This window comes from Corylus avellana, chromosome ca9 (genome assembly GCF_901000735.1).
Source record: "Corylus avellana chromosome ca9, CavTom2PMs-1.0".
In the NCBI taxonomy this organism is placed as follows: domain Eukaryota; kingdom Viridiplantae; phylum Streptophyta; class Magnoliopsida; order Fagales; family Betulaceae; genus Corylus; species Corylus avellana.
The window spans coordinates 18,201,043-18,220,775 of record NC_081549.1 but is presented as its reverse complement, the minus strand read 5'-3'; the positions used below and the strand labels follow the sequence as shown (position 1 = coordinate 18,220,775).

General features: G+C 38.0%; 3 protein-coding genes across 3 annotated transcripts in view; all 3 read right to left on the bottom strand.

Moving 5' to 3' along the window:
* The window catches only part of LOC132162403 (uncharacterized), a 1,667-nt gene extending 391 nt beyond the window's left edge, over window positions 1-1,276 (bottom strand). Inside the window, exon 1 of the mRNA XM_059572636.1 lies at window positions 8-1,276. Coding sequence (XP_059428619.1) covers window positions 8-1,276 — 1,269 coding nt within the window. The remainder of the gene's footprint in view (window positions 1-7) is intronic.
* Window positions 1,277-11,378: 10,102 nt separating this feature from the next.
* Window positions 11,379-12,065, bottom strand: LOC132162402 (uncharacterized). The gene has a single exon (XM_059572635.1). It carries the CDS (start codon window positions 12,063-12,065, stop codon window positions 11,379-11,381), a length of 687 nt encoding a protein of 228 aa, XP_059428618.1.
* A 1,226-nt stretch (window positions 12,066-13,291) lies between these two features.
* LOC132162401 (uncharacterized) lies at window positions 13,292-14,125 on the bottom strand. The gene has a single exon (XM_059572634.1). The coding sequence runs from the start codon at window positions 14,123-14,125 to the stop codon at window positions 13,292-13,294; it is 834 nt and encodes a 277-aa protein (XP_059428617.1).
* Between the last annotated feature and the right edge of the window lie 5,608 nt (window positions 14,126-19,733).

Genomic DNA, 19,733 nt, shown 5'->3' with positions numbered 1-19,733 from the left:
TGTCAACCTTCATCATCATACAACCTCCCCTATTCGTTTGTCTCAATGTCTCGCAATAATCCCACAGGTGACCATATTGGTCTTCAAGCTTCCCGAATATTTTTTTACATGCCATGGCCCTAGCCCTGTACATCATACTTGGACTCACATCCACTTTCCACTTTTCCTTCACTTCATGTTGTATGACATTCAAGGGCATATTTGGCTGAATTCGGAACTTCTCAATCAACTTGTTCGATATCCAAGTTGAGTTCACAATGGAGTTCGTGTATTGCCTACCACACACATGTTTAGGCTGCATAGATCTTATCTGAAATGTTTGTTCATCAGAAACCTGCCTTGCATATACTCGGTACCGACACTTGTCATCCCTACACACAACAATAGACTTTCTTCTTTCATTCTTTTTGAACCTAATTTCCTTGCCCCTCAAAAGATTGTACTCCTTAACTGCTTCTCTAAATGTTTGTATGTCTGGGAAAGTCATGTAGAGATGCAGCTCTGGGTTAACTAGGTCCATTCGCTGAAATTCGGGCGTTTTTGTAGATGTCCCTTCAGCTTCTTCATTACTACGGGGTGGTGACTCCAATATGTCACTTCTAGCCAATTCTGAGTTTGTGTCATCATCATCTACTTTTTCAAATTTTTTATTTTTCTTACGCCCACTTTCGGACCTAATAGAAGCATCAGTTCTGCGGGCCTCACCATGGTTCCCATCTTCTTCATCACCTGTTTCTTCCTCCTCACCCTCATTGTCATAACCACCATCACCATCACCAACGGTTCCAGCTTCACTAGTTCTTGCTCCGGTTGCTCCAGTTCCAGTATCGCCTTCGTCAACATCTACATCAAATAAATCCTCGTCATCACTGAGTTTGCCTTTCCACCAAGGGTCATTGTAATCAACCCTTCCCTCCCCTTCATCGTCATCTTCTCCTTCGTAATCCTGAACATCACCCTGACCCTCCCCAAAACACACGACATACAAATGCACAATATATTGCCCTTTATGGCAGCCAACCATGAACAATACGTCGGCATCAGAGCTGATTAAATGCAAACCCCCCATTAACGTCTTATCAGGTTCTCTGAAGTATATTAGATCCCCTGGCTTGTACCCGTAGTCTTTACAAATATCTTCAAGCTCAAAAAAAGACAAGTTGTCAGGATCATACCCTTCACCATGAACAGCAACTTCTCCCCCCACGTAATTGCAACCACAACTTCTGTCGAATCTACCACCATACCTAACCTCGAACACTAGATTCAAAGACATCCTACAAAAATAATGAATAAAATGTATGAGAAGCAGCTTTAAATAAGTTTACCAATATAATTATTGCTTAAGAATGAAGTAATGCAAATCTAAGCTCAAACCCTAAAAATACATGCAAATATTTTGGAAGCAAGACAACCAGGTGATAATTCAAATATTTGTTAGGGTTAGGATTTAGGGTTTAGGTTTCTTAATATTTGAGAGGAATGTGTAGCGTGGTGTCTTGTGTGCACATAACGTAAGTTGGAGAGTCACATCAATAATATGAGTTATAATACTACATTGATTGTTAGAGTAAATGATTTTCAACATTGCATGGAATCTAATTTGATTATGTAGCTGATTACAAATTAAAGCCAAATCTGTAAAAATATAGACATGCATAATAGAATAGTCAAGCTAGTTAATTACATTAGAAAGAAAATGAGAAAAAAAAAAAAGGAGGAAAGACTGTTAGAGTAAATAATTTTAACCAATACCCCTAAATCGCACTTATTGAAACCTCTAGCTCAAAAGACCTAAATGGTATAGATTTTACCTTATTATTTATCACTATTTATTAATGAAATACTAAATATTGTTCAAACTTATCCTTACATAAAACTACCCTAGCTATTATAGAACAATCAATCAATCCTATTACATGAAACTCCCACAAACATGATGGTTATTAAAGGTTCATATGTCATACCTTTTTATTTTTTATGTAATTCATAATGAAAACTTGAATGAAAACCCAAGTAACTGCAGCTCTACCTAACGACTTTCAAATTTGGCATTATCATCATTTTACGGTGTTAATTAATTCAGCTTATCATCTCATCTCCTCTGCTTGAAGAAAAACATATGCCATCTTACCTAACACTAACATCGTATTGGAAGAAAATATATATACATGTTTCTGGAAGAACATTTCTATAATATATTGTGATTGTCCTTTTCTTTTCTTGTAATTAAGTCTTAGCGTAATTGCTGACATTTATGCTTCGTGGAAAAAAAAATTAACGTAAATTTGGAGCAAGAAAGTCAAGTCGTCCATGGTTGACCCATGGTTTTTATTGTATTTCTACAGTCTTTGCTGATATACTAATCTAATCCAAAATATTAAAAGGTCTTTTGAAAATTAATAAGGCCGGCGTTGAAATGATGAACTAAAAGTTGAAAATTGAGAGCATGAAGTCCATTGCCTGTACATAAAAATACAAGCATATGTGAACATGAGCACAAGATGTTATAGATAAAAGGATCGGGGTTTTCTAAAATTTTTCACTTAAATTTTAGAACATTCGGGTAGCAAACGAAGGGGGGGTCTGGATCTGAGTGTCCTAAACCTTCATATCTCAATTGGCTTGGGATTCAAGTAATTTTTTATGGTAACGGCTAATAAATGTGAAAAAATTCTTATGAGATTTATTTCACAATTGAAATGTTGTATTTAATCGAAATGTTGTATTTCGCAAACCAAACGCCAAGTTGGTGTCGAAACTTAATCATTCAGAAAAAAACATTGGGACCACTTTTGTTCACACGACAACATTATACAATTTGGGGACCACTTTTGTTCAAACACAAACAACCAAGTTTACTCTCTCTCTTCGCAATAAATCAATATACAATAGAAAACAAAACTTTGTTAACAATAAATCAACATCACAGAGTTAGGGATTACCAATTTAAAACCCCCTCAAGAAAACCCCAATTTACGAAAAACCCTAGAAAGCTACTACATGGTTCGGTGCAAATTTGCGAATCAAAATGGGCAAAATCTCACCTCGTCGTACACAAAGGCGCAAAAGATGGAGCTTTGGGTTGATCTCAAGTGGGTGTCGGGTAGCTTGTCGCGTGGCTGTCGGAGGTGGGTTCTACCTCTCTCGGGTCCCTTTCGCTCGTGAGTCAGCAAGGTGAACCTCGTGCGTGAATGCTTGAACCTTTTCAGTTTTGTTTATTTGCTGTTTTAACTAAGTTTAAGTCTGGGTTGGGTTGGGTTGGGGGTTGGGTCAGTATGGTCGGGTCAGCAGGGTCGGGGCGTGGGTCAGATGGGTTTGGGCGTGGGTCAAGGTGTAACCACTTGATGGGGGTATTTTGGGCACTAAATCGCATAAAGTGACCACGTGCGTCGCACGTGGTCATTGTTCCGTCAGTCAAAGCGGGTTTGACTGACGGAGTGCCTGAATTGCAAAAAATTGAAACTTTAGGGGGGTGGATTGCAAAAATTGAAACTTTGGAGGCGGAATTGCAAATCGCTGACAACTTTGGGGGGGTAAACTGTAATTTTCCCTAATAAATATATGGTCAACGACATGTTCTTTCGCACTGTCGCACATGATGTTGGGAAAAGGTCTCAAAATAGTGGCGTTTGCGTGCTGACTGTTGATGGCGAAACATACTACGGGAAGGTAACTCAAATACTTGAGGTTGAATATTACGACAGGACAAAGTATATTATGTTCAAGTGTGATTGGGCGGACACCACAAGGGACAGGGGATTCCAAGTTGACGAGTATGGCCTAACGCTTATTAACTTCAAAAACCTTGTCCATAAGGTGGAGCTGATTAGTGATGAGCCGTATGTACTAGTATCCCAAGTGGAACAAGTTTTTTACGTTGGAGATGAAAGGAACCCAGATTGGGTTTGCTCGGTGAGGACAAAACCTAGGAACATATACGATGTTGGTCATGGTCAAGCGCCTCATGATGATCATGCGAATTATCACGAGAGTGAGCCACTCATTTTAAACAATAATCAACTAAACGATCCGCATGATGACATCCAATACGTCCGACCTGGCTTCGCACCAATCGAAGCGTATGTCATTCTATATGAATTAAATATTGTACATTGATTGGTTTGTTGTAATTTATTTGTACATTAACTGTCAAATTTTCTTTACAGAAATGGTGAATATTTTTAACCCTATACACAACTAATTAGGTGTGTTCTGTATTTTGTAGGTAGATATGAGTGCTCGGGGGGCGACAAGAGGACGGAGGACACAACCAGGGTATCGACCCATACTTCCACAGCATGTGGAAGGGCATATACCTGCGACAGACGATTATGTCCCCGACAATCCCGGCTCTTCGATTGATCTGACGAATGGTCTCGGATACCCAGGCGTTCCGACAGGCCTTACCCAATTCGGGTATCGGTATGACCCTACTCCTTGCGTCGCCAACGAATCCCCATGTATGCCAACGATGTGGCCCACATTGACACAGATTGGTACATTGCCGCATGGGTATTTTGATCATTGTCATCCATCCAGCAACGCACGTGTGGATGGCAGTGAGGCACAGGTCCCTAATCACATGGATGATGGGACAGACGACCCTGCTTGGCCAGCATTGACTGTCGACCAGGTTCGCACGATAAGTATGTATGTATGCTATTTCGAACCATAAATATGTACATTTTTGCGCATAATGGTACATGTAGTAATTAAGTTTACAAATTCAAATAATATATATTTAACCATTTGTATGTTAATATATACTTTATCATTGCAGATAGCGAGGGTAACTTTGAGGTGGTGACCGTAAGTCACTCGCACAAGTTGTGAAACATTTCCGAGGGCAAAATGGTCGTCATGGAGTATAATGGCGCGTGGCAGCCCGTAGGTCAAAGCGGCAAAAAATTTAAACGGATGATGGGCAAGACTTGCAAGGCCGGGTCCTTTATCAGGCTATCTGACAACTGGAAGGATGTACCACAACAATCCAAGGAGGATTTATTTGATTCATTGATGGTAAGTACTGTAGATTAGATGTTCTTAATATATGATATGTAGCATTTGTATATTAAATTTCGTAAAACAATCAGCATTTTGATACCCTATTTTTTAATTAATGCAGAATTACTTTTACATTATGCCTGGGTCGAATATGAAGGAAATTAAAGAAGACGCTTTCAGAGACATGTGCGAAAAGCAGAAGCTTTTGAGGCACAAGTTAAGGCAAACGCTTATGATTCAAATCGACGACACTCCTGCGACCGTGTTGGCAAGGGTGGGCGCGACCATTTCAAAGTACAACCTCAAAGACGTGAAAATATTGTTGGTGAAATGGTGTGATCCCACTTATCAAGTAGGTCACTTCAAACTATATGTGTTTTGTTAGTTGTAATTGTTTGGTGGCTTAGCTGTAAATAACGTCTAAATGTTGTGTTCGTAGTCTTTTTGTGCACACATGAAAGAAATATGAGCACAGAATGAAACACCACATTACACCGGCTCGAAGAGATATGTAAGGGTGGCATATGAGGATGTACTACTATAACTTACCATAACTATATATATATATGTCATATATTGCGTACTATATATACGAACGTTTCATTGATAGTTTAAACTTATTGCAGGTAATTAATTTGGGCAAGGCTCCTACTCAAGCCAAGACTTATATCAAGATTCATACAAAGAAAGATGGTAGTCGCCCAAATCCGGTGGCCGCAGCTCGAATTGTAAGAGGCAGATACCTTGTCGTGAATTTTTATTTATGCATTAACTTATTGAGTCTTAACAATTATATATATAACAATGCTCATGTACAGGCACGGATGGAAGAATTATTAGAAAATAACCCAGGACCCGATTAAATGGACATCGGATGACGCGTATGCTTAGGCGCACGACAATAAGCCTGAGTATGCGGGTCGTCTACGAGGAGTTAGTAAAAATATTTTGTTTGCACGCGGCACCATCCACTCATACTATACACCGTCCCAAGCACGGTCGCAGAACCGTGGCGGGATGGTCTCGCGCGAAGAACTCGAAAGAGTCATTGAAGCAGAGACGGAGAAGCACAGAGAGCAAATGGATGCGAAGCTAGCGCAGATGGCTGAGCAGATGTCTGCTCAGATGGCTGCTCAGATGGTGGCGTATGAGGCTCGGATTCGCAGCCTTGAGGGGTCAAGACAGATGGGGTCCGAGCCGGAGGTGACGACTATCAGGAATCTACAAGATGCAGAGTCCCTTGCCCGAGTGTTTGTGAGATCCTCAGTTGATAGCGGATCAGGTAACAATATATTCTTATTATTTCTATTTGAGTAACACGATTATCTTACGAGATGAATATTATTTTAAGGGCTATTAATTTTGTTTGGTAAATAAATTGTAGTCATATCTAACACAATTGTATATAACACAAATGCAACATAATTTGCATGTGTAGATGACATAAGAATAGAAGCTGAGGATGACGATCACAATGAAATCCTACACCAGACACGGGCTGGACAGAAGTCTCGTTTGTCAAGATATTATACCTATCATTCAGGCACCCCGTGAGTATATATATATATATATATGAACTCAAAATGTTTTACTTTGCATTTGCTGGTTGGTTTGGTTGTGATTGGAGCTTTGCATAGGTCGTGCAAATATGTATATGCATAGCTTGTGCAAATATGTATGTCGAGGTTATTTATGTGACAATTATTCAATTGTTTTCTTACTTACTTGGACATTGCTTATCTATTAGGAGTTGATAATATTATATTACAAATGTCAATTAACTGATTGATTGTTTGTTTTATTATTTGCAGTTAGTGCGGAGAAGTCGGAAGATAATGGTCATAATGATGTTCATTCGGCTTTGGTCAAAGTAGTTGGATTGTATTTGTGTATAACCTTAGTTGTATTGTTTTTTACTATTTCCTACGTTGATGTTGGATTATTGTATTGTATCTTACCATATATATATTTAATGTTGGATTATTTGTGGTAGTTGGATTGTGGTTATAGATATTTGATGTTGGATTGATAGATTATTGGATTGTTATTATATGTAACTCGTATATCAGGTATAACGAGCGGAGAAAATTATTGTAACAGAGAAAATTGAAAAAAAAAAAAAAAAAAAAATTCAGCAGTCACATTTGGAAACGTGGCATAATTTCCCATGTTACCATATGTGGTAACGTGGGAGATTATGCCACGTTACCATGTGTTGTAACGTGGTAGATGGCTGCCACGTTACCATATTTGGTAACGTGGCATATGTGTGGTAACGTGGTAGATTCTGACACGTTACCAAATGGTAACGTGTCAGAATCTACACGTTACAATAAATTTTGTAACGTGTCAGTTTGTGAAGTGACACGTTACCAAATTTCAAATAGTCACAGACACTTTCACAACCCGTCAAACACTTTAGTAACGTGTTAACATAGTGTTAACAAGTTACTAATGGTCCGTAACTAAAAAATTAAATTGTTGTAGTGTTGGGTTTCAAGTCCTTTTAGTCATTTTCTAAGATTTTGTTTACACAAAACCTTAAGAATAACGATATTAAATCTTAAAAGAATTGTCACCGATCGTAGAGGCAATAAATGAGACTGTGCTTGAAGCAGTGATGGAAAAACAAGAAAATGATTGTCTAGTTGAGAAAGTTGTGATTGACTGGGCAGTAGGTAGGGATGTGATTCACTAGAATATGCTGTAAATCTGAAACAGATTGGAACGGTAGCATTCAAAGAGTTAAACAAAGCATAGATCAAATTTGCATAGAATAAATTTCAGTACTTATGAAATTGTTTTGTCAGAGCAACATACCCTATTTTTATGAAATGAATAAAGAAGAAGCATTGGTATAGAAAAATAAAAAATAAATAAAGTTTAGGAAATCACTGTAGCATTCCCAATGTTTAAAGAAGTAGCTGTAGGTAATTTTTTGTGATTTTTTGGTAGTTTTTTTTTTATTATTATTTTTATATATATAAATGAAAAGAAATGAATTATAGGGTGTCTCTTTCTAGTTATCTTCCACACATTTAGCTTCCTATCATTCAAGCAAGATACAACAGAAAAAAACATCAAGATTCTCATGTAAAGATAAAAGATTTGCAAGGGCCACGTGGACAAATGCTTGACTCGTTACAATCATTTATCTTAAAAAGTCCAATTATTTTTTAACAATTGGGAGGGCCATATATATATATATATATAAGGAATAAAAGGGAAAAAAAATTATATAAGGAATAAGAGTGTTGTTGCCACTAGCGTAAAAAGTGAATCTTTACATCTTCAAACCACATTTTTCAAACTATCTTTTTTTAAATGCACTATTAGAAACCGTCTTTTTTTTTTTTTTTGAAAGAATAATAGTGGAATTTTATTGAAGCTCACAACGAGCAAATCGAGAAAAGAGGAGTGTGGTCTCCTCCTTCCTAATAATACCATCAATACACGATGGAATACAATGCCACCAATGTATGTTAGTGACATGGGTACAAGCTTCTTTTGCTAAGTGATGGGCAGCAGAATTTGCTCCCCTAATAACATGAACAAAGCTTGACAAAGTGAACCCACCCAACAACCGCTTCACATCCTCCACAAAATGGCCATAGCTGCACTCACATGCTTCCCTGGAGTTTATTGCTTTCACAGTCATTAAAGCATCTCCCTAAAAAATAACGTTCGAATAGCCCATCTCCTTAGCAAAAATCACGGCATGTAAAGCAGCTAGAGCTTCTGCCGTTGTAGGCTCCACTTCTATACTGGTCTTAATCCCACAAGCCATCAAGAATCAACCATCTGCATCCCTTGCTAATAAACCCAGCCCAACACAGAAGTTTCAGTGATCTAATGCAGCGTCCTAGTTCACTTTGATCATTCTTACCGAGGGGGGTTGCCACCGACTCACTTGTGGCTGGTGTGTTGTAATTTTCGGCCCCTCTGGTTATGCCGTAACCCTCTGGAAGTAATCTAAATCAGCAGCTACTTTCTCAAATAATTGGTTAGGAGACAGAAAAATACCCCCATGAACAACATTATTGCGTCTCATCCAGATCCTTCTAGCTATCACCGCAAAGAGTTCCAGCTCTTGTTGCTCATATCAGCCAATCAGATCTTCAAATAATTGCATAAAATCTCCATTACCCCATATACTCTTCTGTAGCTTAATGGAACTGCAACTCCACACATCAGATGCTATAGGGCAGGACCAAACAATATGCTCTGTGCTTTCCTCCTCTAGATGACAGATTGGGCACATAGGTGAGTCAATCACTTTTTTCTTGCACAGATTGGTTTTAGTTGGCAATAGATTGTGGCAAGCTCTCCATACAAACATCTTCACTGTGTTAGGGATGTTCAGTTTCCAACATACTTTCCATATATCTCTCCCTCGTCCCTAGTTTGACGATGGCCCACGTGCCTCGGCTTGCCAATCAACAACCAAATGATAAGCACTGCGGACTGGAAACTGTCCATTGGCTGCACACCTCCAAATTAATTTATCTTTCGGGAATAAAGGACTAAGAAGAATGTTTTGTATCACTGCTGCTTCCTCCTCAGAAAAATTTTCGGAGATTAAATCATGTTTCCACCCCCCCGTATCCACATCAATCAGGTCATGCACCATGAAATTAGCCGCAAGTGTGCTCGTTGTTGACTGGACGGCAAAGGTGGTTTTTTCTTGGGAGCCAATAGTCTCCCCATACCCGGATATCTTTCCCATCTCCTACCCTCCATATAGTCCGCTTCTTTATAATATCCTTTGCCGAGATGATGCTCCTCCAAGCCAAAGATGGCCTTTTCCCCACTTGAGCTTCTAAAACCCTCTTCGTAGGATAATATTTCGCTTTAATAATTCGAGCTACTAGAGAATCCGGATTTTGTATGAGTCTCCAAATTTGTTTTGCTTATAACGCCTTATTAAAGAAGACCAAGTCTCTAAATCCGAGACCCCCCTTTGCCTTGGATGTACTCATCCGTTCCCAACTCATCCAATGAATTTTGGACAAGTTCTCCTTGTGCCCCCACCAAAACCTTTGCATAAGCCTATTGATATCCTTACATAAAGAAACCGGCAGTAAAAACACCGACATACAATATGTAGGAATGGCTTGAATAATGGCCTTCAACAAAATTTCCTTCCCCGCTTGCGAAAGAAAATTGACTTTCCAATTTTGCAACCGGTTCCACACTCTATCCTTAATATTTTGGAAGCTTTTGATCTCGATCTTCCCACCAAAGTTGGCAACCCCAAGTATTTATCATATTTATCAATAGCTTGTAATCCTGACAGACGGGTAATCTCTTCTCTTTTAGCACCGCTGGTGTTGCGACTAAAAAATAGGGAGGTCTTGTCCTTATTCAACTTCTGTCCTGAGGCCGCTTCGTATTTGTCTAAAATCTTAGTAAGTCGTCGCCACTCCATCAAATTAGCCTTACAAAAGAGAAGGCTATCGTCTGCAAAGAAGAGATGGCTAATTCGTGGACCATTCTTCGAAGTAGGCACCCCTGTAATAACCCCATTTTCCTCCGCTTTGCTTAGCATAGAGCTAAGCGCCTCTGCACAGATAAGAAAAAGATATGGTGATAGCGGATCACCTTGTCTCAAACCTCTCTCTTGGATTATATGGCCCACCGGCTGCCTATTGACAATAATTGAATAGGTGACGGTTTGAACACACTCCATAATCAATTGTACCCATCTTGCAGGGAACCCCATCTTGTGCATTACTGACTCCAAAAACACCCACTCCACCCTGTCATAAGCTTTACTCATATCCATCTTGATGCCCATTTATCCTAATTTACTCCACATACAGGTATGCATTGAATGTAAAGTTTCGTAGGCTGTGAATATATTGTTTGTAATTAAACGCCCTTGGAAGAAAAGCACTTTGAAAGGGTGATATTACAAGAGGTAGGACCTCCTTGAGCCTATTAGCTAAAACTTTTGATATAATCTTATACAAAACATTACATAAGCTAATAGGACTATAATCGGAAACACACTTGGGATTATTATTTTTCGGAATCAATGCAATGCGAGTTGTATTAAGAACAGGTTCCATAACAGAAAAATTGAGAAAATGTTGGACCGCTTCATATACCTCCGGGCCTATCGTACTCCAATGCTGTTGGTAGAATCCAGTCGTAAATCCGTCGGGACCTGGTGCTTTTAATGGCGCCATCTGTTTAAGCGCATCTACAATCTCCTCCATAGTGAAAGGCGCTAAGAGTTTGCTGCCCATTCCACAGGTCACCTTCCGCTCCACTGCATTTGTACATTCAGCAATAGCAGTTGGCCTAGCCGAAGTAAAGAGGCTCTTATAATGAGCCACAAAAGCTTTCTCAATCCCCTCCGTCGTATCTCACGCTTGGCCATTTCCATCTACAATCTGAGAGATAGTATTACTAGTTCTCCACTGCGTGGCACACGCATGAAAGAACTTTGTATTACAATCTCCATGGATAAGCCAATTTTCCTTAGCTCTTTGCCTCCATTTTGTTTCTTCTTGCTCTAGCAGCTCATTCACCTCCTCCATTAGAGCTTGTTCAGCCGCCAAATTAATGTCCCCTTCCGCCCCTTGTATCTCTTCAAGCTTTTTTGTTTTAGACCGAATAAGATCTTCCGTAACATGGACTGTTTTTTTTACCCATCTCAAAATGGATCGCTTACATGATTGGAGCTTCCCATGTACATTCTGCAGTGGATTCTCCCCCCTTTGTTTCATACGCCAACTTTTCCCCACCTCTTTCTTGAAATCTGGATATGACTCCCAATTAGCCTCAAAATGAAATGGTCGGCCAGCTCTTCTCCTAACACCACCACCATCAAAACATAGAAGGAGAGGGTTATGGTCTGAATTGCGCCTAGCCATCACCTTCACTTCGGAACAAGCAAAATGTGAGAGCCATTCAGCATTAGCAACTGCCCGATCCAACCGTTCTTGCGTAAACGCATTATCCGTTCTACCATTAGTCCATGTAAATTTAGACCCTTGGAAACCCATATCGCTAAGCCTACATTTCTCCAAAACTTTCTGAAAATCCTCCATTTGTCTTCTAATTTTTGCAACAGCTCCCTTCTATTCGGACAAACATACTATCTTGTTAAAATCTCCAACACACAGCCATGGAGTAGGGGCAAAAGAAGATAGATACCAAAGTAGAGTCCAAGCTTCCCTTCTCTTGGCTACCTCTGGATGGCCATAAAAACCTGTGAGTTTCCATTCCCTCCCACTTGCATGCGTACGTACGATAACACTGAAATGACGCCTACTATAGTTTTGAATTTCCACCATAAAATTATTTTTCCACAACAGAATCAAACCTCCGCTTTTCCCTATGCTGTCCACCACAAACATGTTATGCATCCCTAGTTTGATCCTCAAAAAATCTAAATTCTTGTCGTGTACCTTGGTTTCCATAAGGAAAACCACCATGGGTCGCTTTTCCTTCACCATCTGATGAAGGTCCCGAACTGTCCGAGGGTTCCCAAGCCCTCAGCAATTCCAACTTAAAAGACTCATGTGTGATGGCGGGGCTGCAAAGCAACCGCCGCCGTACCATTGCCAACAAAGCTCTCTTCCCCCTATCTCTTTTATTCCTTTTTTCTGTGGCTTGATCTTCTCCCCTTGCCCTGTCCAGATTCTTCCTTTTCCCCGCACCATTTTCCCCCTGTTCAGCACACATCGACTGTGCAAGCCGCAAAGAATATGATGCTTGTTGTTTCTTCATAGGGGTCTTCAATCTGTGGCTTTTCGTGGAGCTCACCGTAGAGCTGCCGTGTGCTCTTGAGTTCCCAAAAACAAACATTGGGGACACCTCAGTATGACCGCCACGTGGATAATTTGCATGACTCCCACCTATCTCACCACTTTGAAGCCTATCTATTTTGTTGCTATTATCAACCGTGGCCCAAACCATCTTCTCCTTGATAGAATCCCATTGGCCCACATAAATATTCTTTCCCCCACTTAAAAGATGCTCAGTTGTAGATTGGCTCCGTGTCATAACTCCCAAATCTTTAACATTATTGCTCTCCACCCCAAAAGGACCCAAATCACAGCCTCCCTCATTTTCGCTCGAATCTTCTCCCCCATTAATCTCCTCATCTCGTAACTGAAATTGTCCAGGATCTGTGCACCTTGAATTGGGGTAATCAGATTGGCTTCGTGTACCTAAAATACCCCTCGCCGGAGTCTTTGCCATTTCAGATGAGCCTCCCACTTTGGTCATTCTCCGTCTCCTCTTCTCTTTCTTTCCCGTCTCTGCATTGGTGTCAAGATCCTCCGGAAAATTTTTCTGGTTGAACGTGGTTGTTTCTCCCCCCTGCCGCCCAACCTCTGCCCCTCCCAAATCTTCTTGTTCGTGATGGGACCCGAAGCCAAGGACCGAAATCTACTTTCTTTTTCGCCCCATGAATTCTCCTGCCTACTGGTCCTCCACAACCATTCTTCCCATGTTTTATTACTCCACAAGTATAGCAATACCATGGGATCTTCTTATATTGGAAAGCAATCCAAATAGACTTTTCCCTCAGATTTATAGTCCTTCCTTGTGAGAGGGGTTTGGATAGATTCAGCTGAATCCGAACTCTCAGGAACTCCCCCCACCCTACACCTTCCTCCGTGACGTCAATATCTCCAACTTCTCCCACCGAAGCCCCAATCTTCAGTCCCGCATCTCTACCCATGCAGGATAAAGGGAGCTCAAACATGCGGACCCAAAACGATGCTTTGTCGAACTCCAATTGGAATGGTGAAGTAACTCCATCGTAATCGACTATTGCAAAGAGATGATCATCAAATTTCCACGGCCTGCCTTCCAGAATGCGAATTTTATCACATTCATTCGTAAACTCGATTAGGAACAGATTGGCGCCCAAAGATTTAAAAGTAACCCGGTCTGAAGGATGCCAGGCTCGTATCAATGGTGTCTTGAGAATGTCCTTCCCCACTATTCGATCTGCTAGTAATTTTCCAACAATACAAGCATTTCCCCTAGTAGCCACGGGAGCGATATCTGCCTCTCCAATAGCAAGGTCAGCCCCCCCTTCTTCCATCAACGGAAGATTCTCCCATAGGCGAGACAATTCCTCTGCCGTGTTCCCCATCGCTTTTGTATGATCCTCTCTGTCACTCTGATACAATACTTGCTCCACCCGAAGGACGGGGGATACAAAGCTTCACCTCTGGGCGCTGGCAGGAAACCCTAGAGGGGAGATTTAACATTTAGAAACCGTCTTTTTTTAAATGCACTATCAAACAAAACATTTTCTACGATTTTCTTTAAAAATATATGTTTGGTCTATGAAATTGTGAAGACTATATTAATATTTGCATTAATGCTACGGATGCAGATATTACGGATTTTCCCTATATATATAGAGAAAATCGGCAGTAAAAGTGTTCTTGCCACTAGCATAAGATTGAATTTTTACGTCCTCAAACCACCTTTTTCAAATCATCTATTTTTAAATGCACTATCAGACAAAACATTTTCTACGATTTTGTTTAAAAATATATGTTTGGTCTATGAAATTGTGAAGACTATATTAATATCTGCGAAAGCTTCTCAAGTTGCTTCCTTTCCAAACATGATAAAACACCTAGGGCAGGGGAACCATTTAGGGGATAGGTGATAGGATTGACTTACTAGGTTGATGGTTTATGGATGATAAGGGAAAATGTTATTAATAGTTCTCCACTTGAAGTAGGAGTGCCACTTGCACATTAAGTGTTTGATAAAATTATCCAATGACCTTTCCTCTTGCTAATTAATAATATTGCTGGAATAAACACCTACTCCTATTTACTCTAACAACTATGTACCTATTCTTAAGATAAAGACAATAAGATCCATACTAATGCTAAGATCAAAACTAATATATATATATATGACGTGATAAGGTGAAATAATCTTCTCTTGGTGTGACTAGTGCATTTGAATGTGGTACACCCCACAGTTTTTTTTTTAAAGGGTATTCCAAGATCTTCGGTGAGATAAAGTGTTGATTAAGTGATTAATTTAACATTTATGCCATCATCCAGTCACTCCACACTCAACACTTATTTAACCTTTATTCCAAGACCTTTATTTAACCTTTATAAATTTAAGTGCTTAAATTTATTACATCCTTCAGTCACTCAACACTTTTAACGGTTTGATGAGTTAAAGTGTTGATTAAGCGATTAAATTTACTTTTTCATATTAGCTTAAGCTTCTAGAATAAGTATTAATTCAACATAGTATCAAGACCAAAGGTATTCAGATTGAACCTTAACTCCTTCAAATTACCCTCTTATTAAATTAAATATTTCCTGTAAATATCGTTTTTGTTTGGGGTTTTAATAAATTTTTGCTTGGAGGGATGGCCTTGGCCCTTGGCCCTTGCACGTACAGTGGTTGGAATTTTGTGCCATGAGGGGATAGAGGGAAACATTGCCATTAAAAAATGATAGAAAATGTTAAGCAGAGAGGGTTGATTTTTTATAGGTTTAATTTCACTAATTTAATTATTCAAATTAAGAATACAAGGATTGAAATGACGTCTCAATATGAAAATGTAAGAAGAAAAAAAAAATGAGTCAATTGAATGCAGGAGAGAAAGTGAAAGAAGATTTCCAATTACACGTGTGATTGGAATATACAACGATCGAGTTATAACCAGAAATTTTGGATATAAAATTTTCTTGAGCACATGCAAAAACGTGACTTATGTACAGAAATATAAATGAAAATTCTTATGAAATATAATAATTTAAAAAGTGTTCTGAAAATAAAAATAAAACTAATTAAATATTATAAAAATAAAACTTATATGACCATCTCTTTCTCTCTCTCTCTCTCTCTATATATATATATATATATATATATATTCGTTTAATTGGATCACTTGAAATTTCAACTGAGCATATGATATATAGGTCATAGGTTGGTATGTATTACTGTATGTGACGTTGACATTTGGCCCACAAACTTGCAATAATGCGATAACACAGAGAGAGAGAGAGGGTGAGTGTGGACGGGGAAGTTTAAAAATGATGGTTTGACGGAAATATTTTGAAGTTATTATTATTATTGTGGGGTTAACATCAATACTTATAGGCTTCGGTGAACTTTATTTTGTCTCTTTCGAAGCTATTTTTAATACGCGATTCTACGTGCTGATAAAAGCACCAAATTACCCATCCATACTGACTGCTGGGGACCGACTCGCTAATCAATTGGGGACGTCAATATTCTACATTATTTAATTTTTTAATTAAAATGTATTTTAAAAAAAAAAAAAAAAAAAAGAAAAAGAAAAGAAAAATTAGTGGTGGCTTCATGATGGGAGCTTATAACGCCTTTTGGCCATGGTGGTTAGTTTCACCCCCCATCCTGGCCGATGGTGGCCGAGCCACCCCCCCCTCGGCACAGGGGTGGCTCCTCCTGGGGTGGCCAAAACCACTGAAAATTGGGGTGGCCTCAGCCACCTCAAGGCTGTGGGTGAGCTCTTCTCAAGGGGTGGCCGAGTCTCCAAAATGGCGCCTGGGCCCTGCTAATTTTTTTTTCTTTCTTCTATTTTTTTTTTTTAAAAAAAAAATACTTTTTTTTTTTTAATTTAAAAAAAAAATTAAATATGTGTCACGTGTCAACATCTGATTGGTCCACGTGTTAGTCCTAACGATCAACTAACGGATGGACTAACTTAGTCCTTTATCAAAACTCCAGGAAGGTTCTGTAATAAAAATAAAACCTCAGAGGAGTAAGAATAAAGTTACCAAACCCCGAAGATATTTGATATTTAACCCTTATTATTATTATTATTATTATTCAATTATATTGCGCATTTAGTAGCCTGTGAAAAATGGTAGCTTAATTATAACAAGTAAAAGCCGCCAAATTGGACCATGGAAGTTGCTATTTGAATGACGAAGAAGAAGAAGAAGAAGGAGGGAAAGGGGAGGGAGATAAATGCATGAATTTGGTTATTGATTTATCCGGTTCACATCTAAAATTGGGATGGAAGCAACTTGTGGCAACCTTAATCAAACAGTGTTAAACTTGAATTCTAAACAAAAAACCATGGCATGTAAGGATATATATTTTAAAGTCACTGCCAAAAACTTCTCGCGATGTAAGTCAATCAAACAAGTGGAAGAGGGGTGGATCGCAAATACCTTTTAATTTAGTCTTTCCTCTTTGCAGGGCGAGACAAGAGAGGGTGATGGGTGCATTGGGTGGCCACCCTTCTACGATGGAGACACTAGAGAGGACTTGGCTGCAAGCCAATCCCTCCCCCCATCCCTTCTAGGTAGTAGAGTTTTTAGGATATTTGGACTATCTCAATCAATTGTGTTGAGAAATAGGATTTTTAAAGATAAAAATAGTTTTGTATAAAAGGTTTTTTTTTTTTTTTAGATTTTCTTTAAAATCCGCTTTTGACCATTTTTAAAGTAAAAAATGTTTAAAAAGTGCTTTTAAATTACTACAAAGTATTTTTTTTAAACTCTTTAACATAATCTCAAATAGGTTCGAAGACAGCTTTCATTTGTTTTTTTTTAAAAAAAAAAGTTGAGGTAGACATTTGATAATAAGCTTTGACAAATATACCAAAATGACATTTAACAAAAATTTTGTTCAACAAGAAATGTTACACTTTTTCAGACATGTTCGCATAAGGAGAAGAAAAAGATAAGGAATGTTACACTTACATTAATTTTTTACAAAATTTTTTTTACGTCCACAGGTAACTTTTAAAATCATCATTGAATCAAAATCTAATAAAGATTTATTTCATATCTAATTATAATTTTAAAAAACACTTAACAAATTAAAATATATATATATATATAAAAAAATAAAGTAACATTTTTATTTTCTAAGCGGATATAACACCGCTGATAATGATAATATATAAGATAAGTAGATAACAATGTCCAGCAAGACGTCCATAAACAAATACACCATAAAAAAAACTGGGGCGAAGTACAACGCCAGTTGCAACTGGTGGGTCTTTTAATAAATAAAATAATAATAAATAAATAATAAAAGAGATCTCTTGTCTGTTTGTCGCCGATATGCTAGCATTACTGCCATTACATGCCAACAAAGTGGGTCTTATTAATTCTTAAAAACAATTGTTAATTGGGTTTTTGACTTTACGTTATACCCAATCGTCTTATAGGATCTCGGTAGAAATTGGCAAAATAGTTATTGAAAAAATACAATTTTTTACTTTTGTTGAAGCAGTTTTCTAAATGATGACGTAAAAAGGGGTCAGCACAATAGTTGATAATCGAACGTTGAGCTGAAAATAAGAGATAAGAAAAAGGGATCAAGGCTGCCGGCGTTGTCCGGCCAGAGGAAGCTCCAATACCTAAGTTAGTCACAGTGTTTAAGGGAAAAATGGACTTGAAGATTATAGATCAGAGAAAAGATAAGCAAAGTATTCAGCTTCAGAGGGTGAAAAGAAGTTACCGAAATAATGAGAGGGGACCCCCCTTTTATAGGCATCGAATCGTTCTTGTTCATCTAACACTGTGGACTTACCGAGTATCCACGTGTTGACAACATACTAAAACAAGATATTTATTCCTGATATTCTAATATTTATGAGAGTAATACTCGGTACCTGCCTCAAGCTCGGTTGACCGAGCTTGACAGCCGAGTATCAATAACACAACCAAATAAAGCTGCCTTGCCGAATATGAGTTTGTTTTAAACAGTAAAAATGACCGAGTATGAGGAATGGGCCGGTAAATCAAAACTGGGCCCAAGTAAGCCGAAATTTGACCCAACAACTTTAATTATTATTTTTTCCTTTAAACTTTAACAAATTTTGCATTATATTATTTTTTAAAAAAAAAATATTATTTTCTGTAAGAAATAGTGCGGAAGAAAAAGGAGGAGAGGGTAAAAGAAAGAAAATGAGAGATAACAAATAATAAAAAAAAAATTTAGTGTGAATAGTAAATAGGTTAATTAGTTTATTTATCATTCACACTAAAAAAAAAAAAAAAAAAAAAAATTATCTATTATGCTAGAGACCCAAAAAAATAAAAAAAAAAAAAAAAACACACCCATAATAGTCAGATTTGAGTACTATTATTAGATATTTGGGTATTTTGGAGATGCTCTTAAAGCATTCCTAACAGCTTCACTAAATTTAATTGCTCTTAAAGAGAAATGAATTGTTTAATTAATAGGTGAGTAAATAATAATTTTTAAATTTGGTTAATACTATTCACCTGAATACTTTTTTTTATTAAAATAGTGAAGTTAAAAAGTAGATATTAATGTCATTTTGTTTAAATTGCCTCACCAAAATGATTTTAGTGAAACTCTTACAAGTGGTACCAATTTCAAACTTCAAATTTCTTATATATGTTTTATTATACACCCAATTACATCACCCATCTCGATAATAGAATCATTACATTTTTCTATCATTTAATTTATATTCCGATAACTGCAAATATATTTGTTTGAACAACCAAATTTATAAATAAATAAAACAAACCAAATGAAACGAGGGAAACAAGCGTGAAGCGTGCAACTTCATCATGATTTCATTTGCGTCATCGCTGATTCTCCAATTCAGCAGATGCCTTTGATATGTACACGCTTACGTGCCAGAATTGGATTAAATAAACTTGAGATTGGCCCTTTTTTTCTACGAAACAGCGGAGACTAGGAATAATATATATATATATATATATATATATATATATATA